The sequence below is a fragment of the Papaver somniferum genome, unplaced genomic scaffold, assembly GCF_003573695.1.
Source record: "Papaver somniferum cultivar HN1 unplaced genomic scaffold, ASM357369v1 unplaced-scaffold_132, whole genome shotgun sequence".
Taxonomy (NCBI): Eukaryota; Viridiplantae; Streptophyta; class Magnoliopsida; order Ranunculales; family Papaveraceae; genus Papaver; species Papaver somniferum.
This window is the reverse complement of record NW_020622381.1, coordinates 193605-209265: the sequence shown is the minus strand read 5'-3', so window position 1 is coordinate 209265 and position 15661 is coordinate 193605. Positions and strand designations below refer to the sequence as shown.

Sequence of the window (15661 nt, the reverse complement as noted above, 5' to 3'; positions counted from 1 at the left end):
TGCGATCTGTTAATTTGTTGTTTTACTTTTTGTTGATACTGAGAGAAGTATGAAGAAACAATTTTGTTTCAAAAAAACAACTTCAAATTGATTTGTATACATGCTGTTTTTTTTGTTAAAGTATGTGTAACTTGAGGTTACACATATATATCATGTTGTATTTTAAGCATGCTTAAAGAAGATGCAGATGTTTTTTAGTTGCAGCATGTGTAAATTTATTTTACACATATATATCCTCTTTGTATTTTTAAGCATGTGTGAGGAAGATGCAGATGTTTTTTTAGTTACAACATGTGTAATTTTAGTTTACACATATATATCCTGTTGTATTTGAAGAATGTGTAAGTTGAAGTTACATATATATGTCCTGTAACATGTTTTATTTGTAAACAATTGTATCATCTGTATCTTTTACTTATATTTAGCTTGCCGCATAGAATATACTTCTCACGAGGGGGCAACGCCCCCGAGTGAATTGCGTTCGTTTTCAAATTTTGATATTCTTATTGTGTATTTGATATTTTCAGGTTGTCATGGCTGTTGTTAGTTGCGCTGCTGTTAGTTGCATTGATGTTGTTCGCTACTTTTCTGATTTCATTACCCTGCGTGTTAATACTGATATCAAACTTGATGAGTTTAAGGAACAAGTTTGCAAGGAATGGAAGCAGTATACTCCACTTGGTATTACTTTCTTCTTTCGAGAAAGTGGGAAAGATTTTCCGCTTGACTGTGATTTTTCTTTGCAAGCTCTTATATCTATCACAAATAGTAAACAGAAGACCAGTGTTGATATTTTCTTGCAAAATGTTCCTCGTGTGGCCTCTTCCTCTAGCTCTAGGGCAGATTCTTCTATTTCTAATGGGTCTAGTAGTTCGTCTTCGTCCACAAACAATCTTACTGTTGCAATGTATTTGGAAGATAAAAGTAAGCCAGCGAAACCTTTGTTATCGGATGGTTGGCCCAAGGTTCTTGGTGATATTGGCCATGTGTTTGTTGAAGGAGTTAAGCAAGTCAGGGTTGCTTTTACCAAGTATCGTCTTCGCACTGGTTTCCAAATGATTGTAACTCACAATGAGCGTTCTAGGTTCACGGCTAAGTGTGCAGATGAAAAATGCGGCTGGAAATTCCATGCAGCTTCTATCGATGAAAGGAATGAAATGTTTCAGGTAGGTTTTCCGTGTTCTGTCATCTAATGCTTAGCATATGTTATGTTTTGTTACAGTATGTGTAACTTTGGTTTACACATGATGTTTTTGGCACCATATTGTGTTTTGGTTGAATTGTTTATATTTTGTATGAATCTCTTCAGGTCAGGTCTTATAACCCTGAGCACATTTGTGGTGCTGGTGGACGCAACTTGAACCAAACTTACTCCACCAGCTTCTCGTCTAGTTTGATTGAGGAAGAAGTTCGCAAAAATCCTCACAAGAAGCCCAAGCAAATTGCTGCTGATTTCCAGACCAACTATGGGATCAACATGGAGTACTACCAGGCATATAATGCTAGGGAAAAGGTTTATGATACGATTTATGGCGACGATGTCAAGTCCTACTCGCACTTGGTATGGTATATTGATGCTATAAGGGAAACCAACCCTGGTAGTGTGATAAGGTTTGAACGTGAAAATAAACAGTTCCAGCGGATTTTCATCGCATTTGCTGCATGCATCAAAGGGTACCGGTTTTGTCGTCCAATGGTATACTTGGATACTACTTTCCTGACTGGTACATTCAAAGGTTGCTTGATGGCAGCTACTGGGATCAATGGTGGTAAAGGTATGTTTTTTCTATGTGTTTTTTTTTTTTTATGAACAACTTCAGTTGACAAATAACTAACAGTTACACATGTGTAACTCTCAGTTACACATTACTTTACTCAGTGTGTAACTAAGAAAATAGCATCTGTAACCTTAAGTTAAATATTTGTTTTAGCATGTGTGAAACTTATTATTCTTTCGATTCTGCACAATTTTTTTGTAGGATTTTTCCCCCTTGCTTTTGCACTAGTCGATTCTGAGACGATCGACAACTGGGAGTGGTTTTTAAGGAATTTGAAAGAAGTTGTTGGTGATGGGAGGCCAATCACCTTCCTTTCGGATCGCCATGAAGGACTCTTGCAAGGTGTTCCACTTGTTTATCCAGATGGGTTCCACAGCTTCTGCTACTATCATTTGACGAAGAATATACCCATCACTGCAACAGATCCTAGGTACTCACTTGTGATGGACCATTTCCGAGAGGCGACATACGCACTCTCACCTGAAAACCATGCGAAAGCCATACAGAAGATTAGAGATTTGAACTGCGATTGGGTGGCTGATTACATCGAGACAATCCCACCTGAAGCATATGCGAATGCCTATTTCAAAGGTTGTCGGTATGGACGAACATCTAGTACTCTAGCAGAATCAGTCAATAGCTGGGTTCTGGTTCACAAGAAGATGCCTGCATCTGCTCTTCTTGATCAGGTTAATTGAGTGTGTGTGTGTGTTTTGTTGTCTTTTTATTTCATGTTTTGTCACTTTATGCATTGATGAGTTTTTTTCTCCTTTTCAGATTAGGAGGAAAATAATGTGTTTGATGGCGGAGCGTCGTGAAATTGGTGCTAATATGATGACTCCATTAACCCCTGAGTATGAAGAAAAGCTTGTGGCTCTTCAAGATGAAGGTTTGGCTTGGGAAGTATTGGTTGCTAGCCCTACCGTGTTTGAAGTTATTAGTGAAAGGTCTCACATGGTGGACCTCGAACACGAGACTTGCACCTGTCAAAGGTTTGGTTTCTTATGCTTTTTTCTTCTCTTTGTATGTTCTTTTGTTTAAGAATGTGTATATCCACTTTACATTAGATATATGCATGTGTTAATAATAGTTACAATTTTATTTTATATGTGTAACTTAAAGATACACATCCTGTACATGCACCTGTAGCTAGCTAATTTTGAGTGTTTTATGATTTGTATGTGCAACTAACTGATTTTTGATTTGTTTTTTGTTTTCTTCCAGGTGGCGCGTATATGGTTTTCCTTGTGCTCATGCTCTTGCAGCCATACGCAAGATTAAACGTGAGGCTATTGATTTCATTTCACCGTATTTTACAAGCGACTATTTTAGGAAGACTTATATGCATGCCATCCAACCGATTCCCAACTACAACAGGCCTGTTGAATATCATCCAGACGACACCGTCAACCCACCTACCGTGAAGAAGCATCCAGGTAGACCACCAGGGAAAAGGATTATAAGTAAACACGAGAAGAAGGTGAAGAGGAAAGTTCATTGCAGCAACTGCAAGGAAACAGGTCACAACAAGGCAGGTTGCAGGAATCCTCGGAAGTTCACACCCCACTAGCTTGAGCCTAACAAAATTCATTTCTGCAACTAATGATTTGATTGTTATTTATCTTTGATTATTTGTTTTTTTTAATTTTCTTCATGTTGGTTTTCATGGACCAAACGCTTTTATTTTTCTTCAACGTTGATTATGTGTAAGGATGATTCATTCAGATTTTGTCAGTTCACAGTTGAAATGCGTTTTATTCTATTTTTGATTTATTGTATACGTCTGATCAGTGGTCAAATGCTTTCTGTAACTTTTGTTTACACTCAAATATATGGATATGTAACCGGAAGTTACACTGCTGTGATTGCATGTGTAACATTAGCTTACACATGATAAATGCTGGTGTAACTTTATTTTGATTTATTGGACAATCCGATCAATGGCTTGTGTAACTTCAGTTTACACTCAAATATATGGATGTGTAACATTAGCTTACACATGATAAATGTATATGTAAACTCAGGTTACACTTTCTGCATCAAATTAAGATGTGTAGTTACTTAACCTGTTGCATACTTTCTGAAACCTGTACACACAGCAGTAGTAGTTCTAACAAGATAAAAAAATTTAATTCAAAGAATTTCAACCCAAAAATATTTTGCAAAACTAAGAACTGCTAAAATCTACTAACTGACGAAATTTAAAAGTTTCTAACAACATATTTTCCAAGTCTAACATCTGTTTGTGGCTAACAACATATTTGCGAGTATAGAATTTTTTCTAATCCTAATGACTGCTTTACACATCTCTAGATGGATCCTAAAGAATCTTGTATAGCATGCTTCCTCTCATGCGGTTCAGCTTGTCAGTCCACCATAGCATCATAGTTGAGGTTAATTTTTTGTCAAGTGGTTTATTCTTCATCCTGATCTTCATGTAATTGCATACACATGGAAGACAGTCAGGAATTGTACCTTGTGGGGGCGCATTGAGATTCTTGGCATTTTCATTCATCCCAAGAGCAAAAGGACAGCGTAGTCTGAGTTCTGTAGTAATTGCAAATGCATATTTCTTGGCTTGAAGAAGGTGTTCACCCTTGAGTTCCTTAACGTTTGACGAGTTCATGTAGGACCAAGGATTAGAGCTCCTCAAGTCATACTCCAGCAGTGTGTAGTGTGTGTTGTTGTTGCACATTGGGGCGAAAAGTCTGACTGCATCGTTCTTGTACTTGACATACTCCTTCGCAAGCTTCGGAATCCAAAATTTCTTGAATTCTTCGTAATCCTTCAAGTAAGAGATCTGCAAAAACCATTTGGAATGTCAAACTCACATTTTTAATCAAAAGTTACAAATGAACAAGTGATTATGTAAACAGAAGTTACACACAGGGCCTTGGGTTTTACACTGGAAAAAAAATCTTGAGTATGTTATCATAATCTTACCACATATACTACACATTATAAATGCAATAAGATTTTAAATATATTGAAGTACTTACGTATGCTTTTGGCGACAGGAATATCGCTTTGTCATATTTGCTGTTAGAGTTCATCTTTGTCTTCAATCTGCTAATGTAGAAGTCGATGAATTCTGACTCCAAATAGGATTCTTTCTTTGTAAGCTGTAGCATTAGTTCTCCAGATATATCAAACATCTGGTTACCATCTTCGTCGCATTCTATCCAAGCAATGTCTCTGCATTACAAAGAAGTAAACTATTATCAATCAAGATAACAGAATCAAGTAGTAAAATACAACAATCAATAACAGAATCAAGCCTACTTGGAGTCAAGCTACTTACGTTTTCGGATGAGTATTGAAATATTCAAGCACTTTATTCTTTTTCTCGCCTTCCAGCCTTTCGATAACTTCTGAACCTTTCACATCGTTTCTCATTGTTCCATCATCTTCTTCAGCAACCTCAGCCATTCTATCTTCTTCTACTTCTGGAACTGCGGCCATTTCTTCTTCATTAGCTTTCTTCTTAATCCTCTTTGAATTTCTTTGATATTGTTTCAGATCTTGTGTTGGGATTTTTCTATTCCTCAGCACACGTTGTTGTATTAATGATGGTTGCCTTTCTCTTATTGTATTTGCAGCTTCCTTTAGTAACTCTCCTGCAGGTTTTGGAGTTTTTTCTAATCCAAGGCTAAAAACGTTTTCCTGCGTTGTAGCTGCACAAACAAATATAGACAGAATCTCAGTAAAATTAGCACATGTATGTAACTTAAAGTTACACAAGCCAAAATAATAATGTATTGTATGTAACCTCAAGCTACACATGCCTTTTACAATGTGTAACTTGAAGTTACACTTCCATTACAAACAAAACATAGAACGGAAGAGTGGTTACCAGTTGAGGTAGGTTCTGCATTCTCCGTCACTGCGGGTCCATGTTCAGTTTTGTTAATGTTGCTGACGATCTCATCTATCATTTCACTCACTTCAACATTCGTCATATCATCAGGGTTAGCTCCTAGTTGGACCAAACTGTAGGTCTGAGCATTGTCAGGCTGTGTTTGCGGTGTTGTAGCAGTTATCACCATGGAGTCCTCAAACTGTGTTGAAGCAGAACTGTCATCAAAAGTTCCAGGTGTATCCTCATTGACTTTTGCAGCTACATCATCACCTGCCCCATCCACAACTCCACCATCTGCAGCTTTCTTCTGTGCCTCATCCGTAACAGGTGTCTCTTCAACATCTTTCTTCTGCTCCTCATCAACATTTTTTGTAGGAGTGGGCTTTTGCTTTGCGACAGGCTTTTTCTTTGGTGGAGTCTTGCAAGTTGTCACACTCTTCATACTCGAACTATATGTCCTGAGTGGTCTTTTGTGCCCCTCTGCAGCAGTTTGAGCTTGCAGAATTGTTGGCGTATTTCCAGCTGCAAGGCTCATACATGGAACTGCACAAGTATTGAAACGAGAATTAGGATGATGATGATGATGTTAAATTTTTTTAATAAAATTTCAAGAAGAATATATCATGTGTAATCGACTGGCTTGGATAACTAATATGTGTAACTTCATGTTTCACATGAATATGGCATGGATACCTAGTGTAACATGGAGTTACACATGCATCTAACTAGTGTAACCAGAAGTTACACATGCATGTGGCATGTGTAACTAGGGATTACACATCCATATGATCAGTTTACTCAACATTTATTAAGTCTAATCAAGTTAAACAAGCAAGTTAAAAATGAACAAGTAAAATATGAAATTAAAAAGGTTCAAAGACCTTAGTGTCAACTAATTGGGTACCTCATCAAGTTAAAGAAGCATATTAAAAATGAACAACTACTTACATTCTTCATTGAAGGAAGTTTCCGCGTCATCTTTCTCTTTCTCTTGCTCAGTACTTCCATCTCCATGTACATCATCTTCATGTTGCATAAACTCTTCCTGGGTCACTTTGTAAGGATCAATACCCATTGCTTGGATAATTTGGCAACTAAATTTGTGAACCTTGAATTCCGCTGTTCCTGAAAGGTCCCCTTCTGATATCCCTTCTCTTGCAATTGCATACACTGCTTTAAGCATTGCTTGCTTTTCTTGCAGTTGCTCTTTCAGATGGCTATTCTCAATAGTTTGCGCTTTCAGCCAACTTTGCAGGTCGTCCTTGCTGGGTACCACGGTTGATATACCCAGCTGCTTCTCAAGCTGTGAAAACTCAGCCACAAAACTAGGAGTTGGCTGCAATTAACAGATGAACATTCTAAATATACATTTTTTCGGTTGTATGTGTAACTTAAAGTTACATAAGCACATTTTATATGTGTAACCTATAGTTACATAAGCACATTAGATGTATCTAATGTAAAGTGGATATGTGTAACTAAAGGTTACACAAGCACATTTAAATGTGTAACTTATAGCTACACATGACAATTTTGATTACATCAAAGTTTTATCTAAATTACATTACCATAAATTTACAAAACCTAAACCAACTGACATATAACACTTACCGAAAACTGTGTCATGTCTGTTTTCCAAATGTAATCAGAAATCTGGTATATATCCCATCTCCCAACCCTTGGGATATCTTCCTCGTGGTTCTCAACTTTCGGGATTAATCCTGCTGGCGTGTGTTCAGCAAACAATAACTGCAACATATAAATTTTAATTAGTCGATTGAACAAAAATATCCATCACGTAACACTAAAACTGCTGGAATAGAAATTACACACAAGCTTTTTACCAGTAGGTATTGCACACAAGCCTTCACATTTGACAAACAACTAAGATTAGTATGAATCTCTTCAAACAAGTGCTCGTGTATTAAATCAGGCCACGACACCTTGAGCACCGTATCATAAGTTTCAACGATACTAAGATATTTCGCGTTCACTCCATTGGCATTTTTGTCGCCAAAAAACAATACACAGCAAAGATAAAGACCTATCAGGCAAACTAGATCCTTTTCATCAACTTTCTTTCTTTTCCCACTTTTTCTCCTTTTTGCCATAAGTTGTTTTATCTTCTCTAAAATGTTTGTCTTAGTCACCGTCGTCTGATGCTTTGTAGATTTGATATCGGTGAAGTATTTGCTGTATAAAACATTGTCAGTCAAATCACTAGGACAATAGTACTTTAACAGCTTCTGACCCTTTCTGCTTCCAATCATCTGCATGCAAAATATACCAGCCAGCTTTGCCGGTGTAGACTCTATAATCTTATCATCAGAAAACCTGAATGAACATGGTGTCTCACAATCCATGTCAAAGCAGTTCAAGAGCTTCAAGACGCCGTGTTTGTTGGTAGTTATCTGTCTTGTTGTAGTTGGTACAGTTGTATCATAGTCATCGTAATACATCATTACGAGTTCTCCGTAAGCAGCTCTCCTAAGATATCTTTGAGCCCTATCAGTCAGTCCTATAGGCTTTATCACCTTTACTAAATCCTTTACTGCATTCAACGACTGCCTTAGGTTTCCTGTACACATCACACACAAAAATAGCATGAGTCAGTATGTTGTGTACTTATCAAATACACTCGTTTTTAACTACAAAATGAAAATCATGTTACAAACTATGTGTATTTGCCAAGTACACAAACTGAATCATTCTATTCTATGTTGTGTAACCTTAACTTACATGCATATGAAGGTTATGTTATTATGCATGTGTAACTTAAGGTTACACAGTCAATTGGCAAGTCAGTGATTAGATTTTCAATGTGTATCTTATAGTTACACAACCACTTTGCAAGTCATTGGTAACATCTTGAATGTGTAACTCACAGTTAAGATGTGCAACTACAAGTTACACAACCACTTCTGCAAGGCTCATTTGTATGTGTAACTACAAGTTACACACTCAATATACAAACCACAACATAGTGGTGAGATTTTGAATGTGTAACTTAAAGTTACACAGGCCCTTGTTTGCGTAGTTATACATTCAAAAGCATCACTTACATTAGAAACTTTTAAATTTCTTCAGTTAGTAGATTTTAACTACAAGTTACACACTCAATTCTAGACATTCTACAAGGTGTAACTTTAACTTACACATGCATATTAATGAGTAACTTCAATTTACACAACCAATTTTCTATGTGTAACTACAAGTTACACATCCTAAACACAACCAATTTTTTATGTGCAACTACTAGTTACACATCCCTAGGCAAGTCAGTGGTGACAGGCTCACTTGGTATGTGTAACTATAAGTTACACAATCAATATACAAACCACAACACAGTCAGTGGTTACATTTTGAGTGTGTAACTTATAGTTACACATGTCCTTGTCTGTGTAATTACATATTCACAAGCGTTATATGAGAAATAAACATGAGACCATGACAACAATAGTTTTCACAACTTAGTACCTGTAATTGTATCATCTTTTCTAGGGGGATTCATTTTTCCTTTCACCATTTTTATTCCAAAAGAAATTTGATTCTGAATCTGCAGTTGATGTAGTAATAAAATCAAGTTAGTTGATTGCAATTCAACTTAGAGTTTCTAGGGTTTTCAAACAGTAACATCTCAGAAATGAAATCCACTAAATCAATCAGTTATATCACATCCATGACTTACCTTTGTTTCTATTTAATCAGTTATTTCATGGATTTTATGCACAAACGATTGTTCTCCTTCTCCGATCTGTAAAATTATCAGTCAGAATGAGTTATGTTTGTTGTAATCTTATTACAAACCCTAGTTCAGAAATTTTCGACCCACGAATCAGTAACAACAGGAATCAAAACTAACAGCTTCAAATCAAAACTTACCTAGTGATTAATCGTCGGAGTATTTCATCAACAGGAAAGTAACAACGGCGAATAATGAAACTGAATCTGAAACTGTTTCTTTTTGGTTTTTGAATCTGAAACTTTTTCGATCTGTTTCTCTGATTTAGGGGTTAGCAAATGATGAATAGTTTTTGATCTCGATCTTTGTTTTGGAACAGATTTCAGGAAGATTTCTTGATTTTTTCGGTTTTTTTCTAGATTTCTTTCTGTTTCAGGTGAGTGAGATTTGTTTTCTCTCTCCTTGGAAATGAAATAATGACGTCTGAACGAGAGAAAGGTAGGTGACGTCTCTTATATACTTGAGGCTAATTTAGTCTTTTCGCTTTTATTAAATTTATTTTTTAATTCAGGGCCTACTAATAAAACTCTTTTATCTAGGGGCCTCATATTATGGGTTATCCATGGGTTGGGCCTGAGCCTAATTTTCCCATTTCCAATTTCGTTTTAAACCCTAGATATTCATGTTTTCTGAGTTTACTTTTGATTTCTATTCTGTGAAAAACTTATGTTATATCTTTAATTCGTGAAGTAATCTATTGATTTGTGCACAAAAAGAAAGAAAAAAAGAAGGTGATTTTCTTAATCAGAAACCCTAGCAAACTATTTTCGTTGTTTTATGAGTTTGAGTTTTGCTAATGTATATTTTTACATGATTATATGGGGTTTAGTTTTGTTTAGTTTTTATTAGGAATTTTTAATTAGACAAAATCATTTAGGTTTATGATTTATGTTTTTTTCTTCTTCGTCTGGGTGTTATTTCGTTTGATCTTGGTATAATCTGATTGCTTAGATCTGAAGCCTGTGGGTTTGTGTTTGGTTGATCCGGTTGTTTTGGTTTCTCTAGGATTTTTGTTGGTTTGATTTGTTGTGCCATCAAGTTGTTGAATCAGTTATCACTGTTGACCACTTTAGAAGATTCATTAAGACTTATGCAATCATGAGAAGGTGGTATTATGTAAATTTCAATTTTATTTTTTCACTTTTATGTATATTAAAACTTAATCATTTCATTTATGGATCAGATTTTTATTTAGATTAATGACATCTTCACTTTTTTTATTGTAGTTGAAGTTATGCATTAGTGAAGAATGAGTCTGATAGAGTCAGATGCGTGTGTCCAGGAAACGGTTGTACATGGATGGTGTATGGAAGTGTTCTTCCAGGAAAGGAACTACAAGGGCAAAGTAGTTCAAGATGAAATATTTGCTGGGTCAACAATCAAGGTTCCTTGTTGGAAAGTAGGTTGCTTCTTGATTACTAGTTTGTTAGCCTATTAGATAACAAACAAATGTGGGTGTCGTGGTGTTACTGGAATTGATGTTAGATTATTTAATACAGGAGATTTTGCAGTCTTCTTTTGCGTTGTGAGTGCTGCTCATTCAGTGTATGTTGTTGACTTATGATCACTTATCAGAAAGCTTAACTTGAATTCGCCTTTCTAGCTACAATTGCGATATTTGGATTTAACCTGGTGGTAACTTTTTTTTTACAGGGTAACTTTTTTTTACAGGTATATAGGATATAAACTTGATTCAGAATTCTCATTTGTGAGACTTGTGCCCCCTCATGCACAAGTATGTATTTCTTACTTCTCTACTACTTTTATTCATTGGTTCCGTCCACAACCTATATGTATGAACTACTCTTTAAAATTGGAATAAAGTTTCCAGGAACTCCTATTATATATATAAGCCTTGTTCTGTGCCAACATCATATACACTAACTTGTTCTCTTTGAGTTTCATCTTTGGTAATCAGTTGGGTTACTCTTAATTATATGATATGGTGAATTAGATCTTCTAGTTAATATGTTGTCTTTTGATGTTACATCAGCGTGGTAAGTGTCGTTGACAAAGAAAATTGGCTAACGGAGGGTCCTGACACTATAGGTGTAACGTCAGGTGCTTCTACCCAAGGTAAGGTGATTGTCTTCACAGGAAACTTGTTTCGTTTTCGGAGAAACAACCTGGTAACATTAGAGATGTAGCGATTTTCTCGTCTTCAGAGTGTAATTTCATTGTGGATATTCAAACTAATCAAAATCTTTCAAGGATGAGTGATTGTGCTTATCATGTTATACTTGATTGTTTGTATAACCTTTCAGTTCTATATTGTGGATATTCAAAATAATATAGAATTTTCAGTTCTATATTATTTGTTATCCTGGAATTTTAGAAATATTATTAGAGATTAGGTAATTCTTTTATTCAGATAACATATTTTGCAACGTATATATATGTTGCTTAAATTATTTTATACGTTGCACTAAATCAAACTAAAGCAACGGATGAAGCAACAGATGAAACGTTGCTTTAATTAATTTAAGCAACGTCTGCAAACGTTGCCTAAAATTTGTGACGCCCTGTAGGCAACGTACATAAGCGTTGCTTAAATTATTAGCAACGAAAATAAACGTGGCAAATATGGGTTTTTTTGGTGTAGTGAACTTGACAGTCAGACTCAATCTAGATAAAAGTATATCAAAGAGTTAATATTTCAATCTCTCGATTTGATCTATACTCAAGCAAATGGAAATATGCGAGTGTTTATCAAATACTAGAGAGATAACTTGGATGGTACCAAAGACCAATATCCAAGTGTCAATCAATTTAAATCAACAACCAAAGGTTGGATATTCTAATTGATTGATATTAACGCACAACCTGTGATATTTCAATTATATAACAAAATATAATGCGGAATACAAATAACACAGACACCAGAAATTTTGTTAACGAGGAAACCGCAAATGCAGAAAAACCCCGGGACCTAGTCCAGATTGAACACCACACTGTATTAAGCCGCTACAGACACTAGCCTACTAAAAACTAACTTTGGTCTGGACTGTAGTTGAACCCTAGTCAATCTCACACTGATTCAAGGTACAGTTGCACTCCTTACGTCTCTGATCCCAGCAGGATACTACACACTTGATTCCCTTAGCTGATATCACCCACAACCAAGAGTTGCTGCGACCCAAAGTCGAAGACTTTAATAAAAAAAATTGTATCACACAGAAAAGTTTATGATAATAGATAAATCTGTCTCCCACAGATAAACCTATGAGTTTTGTTCCGTCTTATGATAAAATCAAGGTGAACAGGAACTAATTGATAACCCAGACTTATATTCCCGAAGAACAGCCTAGAAATATCAATCACCTCACAATAATCTAAATCGTATGGTAGCAAAACTAAATATTGTGGAATCACAAACGATGAGACGAAGATGTTTGTGATTTCTTTTTATCTTGCCCTATCGAAGATATAATCTCAAGTAAATTATTCAATTGAACTCGTACGATAGAAAATGGCAAGATCAGAACACTCAACTACAAGAGAAGTAGTTTCGTCTGGCTTCACAATCCCAATGAAGTCTTTCAGTCGTTAACCTACAGGGTCTCGAGAAGAAACCTAAGTAAAGGAGAATCGACTCTAGCAAAACCAACTAGTATCACACAGGAGGTGTGGGGATTAGTTTTTCCAGTTGCAAGATGTCTCCTTTATATAGTTTTCAAATCAGGGTTTGCAATCCAAGTTACCTTGGTAACAAAGCATTCAATATTCGCCGTTAGATGAAAAAACTGATTTAACCAAGCTAATATCTTTCAACCGTTAGATCGAAACTTAGCTTGTCACACACAAATGAAATGTATTTTATTTAGGTTTGAGTAACCGTACCTAAACGTGTACACTTAGTTGGTTCACAAATATTTAACCAATGGTTAGCCATATGAGCACTTTCATATTAACCGTATTCATCTTTCTCATAACTAGTTCAAATGACTCATAAGAACTAGTTTAAGAGTTGTTCAATTGCTTAGGTCTTTATGAATAGACACAATTGAAACAAAATCGGTTTGATTCACTTGAATCAATTCATGAACAATATAGCCACGGTTTGCAAAGATTGCATTCCTTATAATTTATTGTTTTAAGTTCATGAACTTCCGATTTGAGAAATAGCCATCTTGGGCACGCGTACGGGTACGTGTACCGTAGCTACCGGATTTGAGTTTACAAACTCAACAGAAATTTTCGGTTTGAAAACTTCTGTGGGTACGCGTACGGGTATGCGTACCTAAAGTGACTGGTTTAACAGTTTGCAAACTTACAAACTCAACAAAAAATTTCGTTTCGATTCCGCTGGTACGCGTACGGGTATGCGTACTCAACTTGTCTCCTTCACCAATACCGTATGCACACATATGCACACACTTGGTTTCCGGCACATGGATTTATACAATAATGTGCGAACACACTATATATGCTTATATTCATAGTTGGTTATGTAATCTCAACTCTACATTTCAATCATTGAAACATTCTTCTATAATGTTATAACAGTCGTTATTCACAACTATCGTCATCAAAGTTATTTTCAAGATTGAAACATCATCATGACTTTCGTCACGGGTAAAGATGAAAAATGGTTAAAGCGAAAGCTTACCAACACATATTTCGAGAAAAAGATAGGCGAGTAAACTCGGCTCGAAATAGCAAATGTGTATGTATGAAAACTATCATACTTATACGACTTTGTCTCAAGAGTAGGAGATAGAGTAGATAGACTTTTGAGTGATAGATAGGTTCAAGTCTCCACATACCTTTTAGTCGGATGAAGTTCCACTGGTTCCTTGAGTAGTTCTTCGTATTCTTAAGATGATCGCCATGGAGTCTGGAGCTCAACTACACTAAATTGTCCTAAACCGAGACTTAGCTATAAGTAGTCTAGAAATCAAGACATATAGTTTTGACAACTAAACTTGACAAACATGCTTGAGATAGAAACGCATGCGAGTTCGACCGAGCAATTCTCTAGCACTACCAACTCACACATATTGGTCATCCAAAGAATATGCAGTGAATAGCCGGACCAATACACCTATAGATTTCCCTTTCGATTCATGAAACAAATTCACAAACTTACTTCTTTTAAACAAATGTAAAACATTGTTTCCTAGGATGTAATCTTTACCATTAACATAATCATGAAACTATATACAAGATTATGTTGATGTCATATCTACGAAGTTCAAAAGATAAGCATTATACTTCGTAATGTAATTCCTTAATACCATGATCATACTATCATGTCTATCTACTAGAGTATTATATACAAGCTTCGAATTTTATGTTTTCAATATAGCACGAATTGAAAGATACACTAGGAATAGAAACAAGTTCAAGTCAATATTACTAACCTCAAGTGGAAGGATGATGTCGTCTTTGTAGTCGTTACTTCTTCTTATTCTTCAACATTCCTAGAATTCCTAGTCTAACCTAAACGAAGTTGACTCTAGTATTTAATCAAGCGACTCTAGATGAGTTTTGATACTAAAATATGACAACCAAACTTGACATACCAACGCTTGGTGGGTTCAACCTGAAAATGCGGGGGTCTAACACCCACACCCAACAATTAGTTTGGCAATCTGAGAGGACTTACTCCAATATACTTTCTAGAGAATCAACTAGACGGTCAGACTCAATCTAGAGTAAAGTATCTCAAAGAGTTTAATATCTCTAACTCTTAATTCAATCTGCAATCAGCAAATAGAAATCCGCGAGCCCGGTTGAATATAAGAGGAGTTACTTGAACGGTACCAAAGACCAATGTTCAATTGTCAATCAATGTAAATCAACAAACAAAGGTTGGATATTCTAATTGATTGATCTTAACGCACAACATGTGATATTTCAATTATACAACAAAATATAATGCGGAAAAGAAATAACACAAACACCAGAATTTTGTTAACGAGAAAACCGCAAATGCAGAAAAACCTCGGGACCTAGTCCAGATTGAACACCACACTGTATTAAGCCGCTACAAACTCTAGCCTACTACCAATTAACTTTGGACTAGACTGTAGTTGAACCCTAATAAGTCGCACACTGGGTTCCTTACGTCTCTGATCCCAGCAGGAAACTACGCACTTGATTTCCTTAGTTGATCTCACCCACAACCAAGAGTTGCTACGACCCAAAGTCGAAGACTTGATAAACAAATTTGTCTCATACAGAAAAGTTTATAGATTGAATAAATTTGTCTCCCACGGAAATACCCAAGAGTTTTTGTTCCGTCTTTTGATAAATCAAGGTGAACATGAACCAATTGAT

The 15661-nt window shown here is 35.9% G+C and overlaps 1 protein-coding gene and 1 long non-coding RNA gene across 2 annotated transcripts; both read right to left on the bottom strand.

The window, feature by feature from the left end:
- Nucleotides 1–5416: 5416 nt before the first annotated feature.
- On the bottom strand, nucleotides 5417–8000 carry LOC113333026. The gene is made up of 5 exons (XM_026579514.1): nucleotides 7482–8000; nucleotides 7249–7386; nucleotides 6586–6973; nucleotides 5591–6180; nucleotides 5417–5452 (listed from the first exon to the last, which is right to left on the bottom strand). Exons 1-5 carry the CDS (start codon nucleotides 7998–8000, stop codon nucleotides 5417–5419), a joined length of 1671 nt encoding a protein of 556 aa, XP_026435299.1.
- A 186-nt stretch (nucleotides 8001–8186) lies between these two features.
- LOC113332703 lies at nucleotides 8187–9601 on the bottom strand. The gene is made up of 4 exons (XR_003351671.1): nucleotides 9520–9601; nucleotides 9326–9391; nucleotides 9115–9193; nucleotides 8187–8215 (listed from the first exon to the last, which is right to left on the bottom strand). It is a non-coding gene; the product is annotated as an uncharacterized LOC113332703 (long non-coding RNA).
- Nucleotides 9602–15661: the final 6060 nt, after the last annotated feature.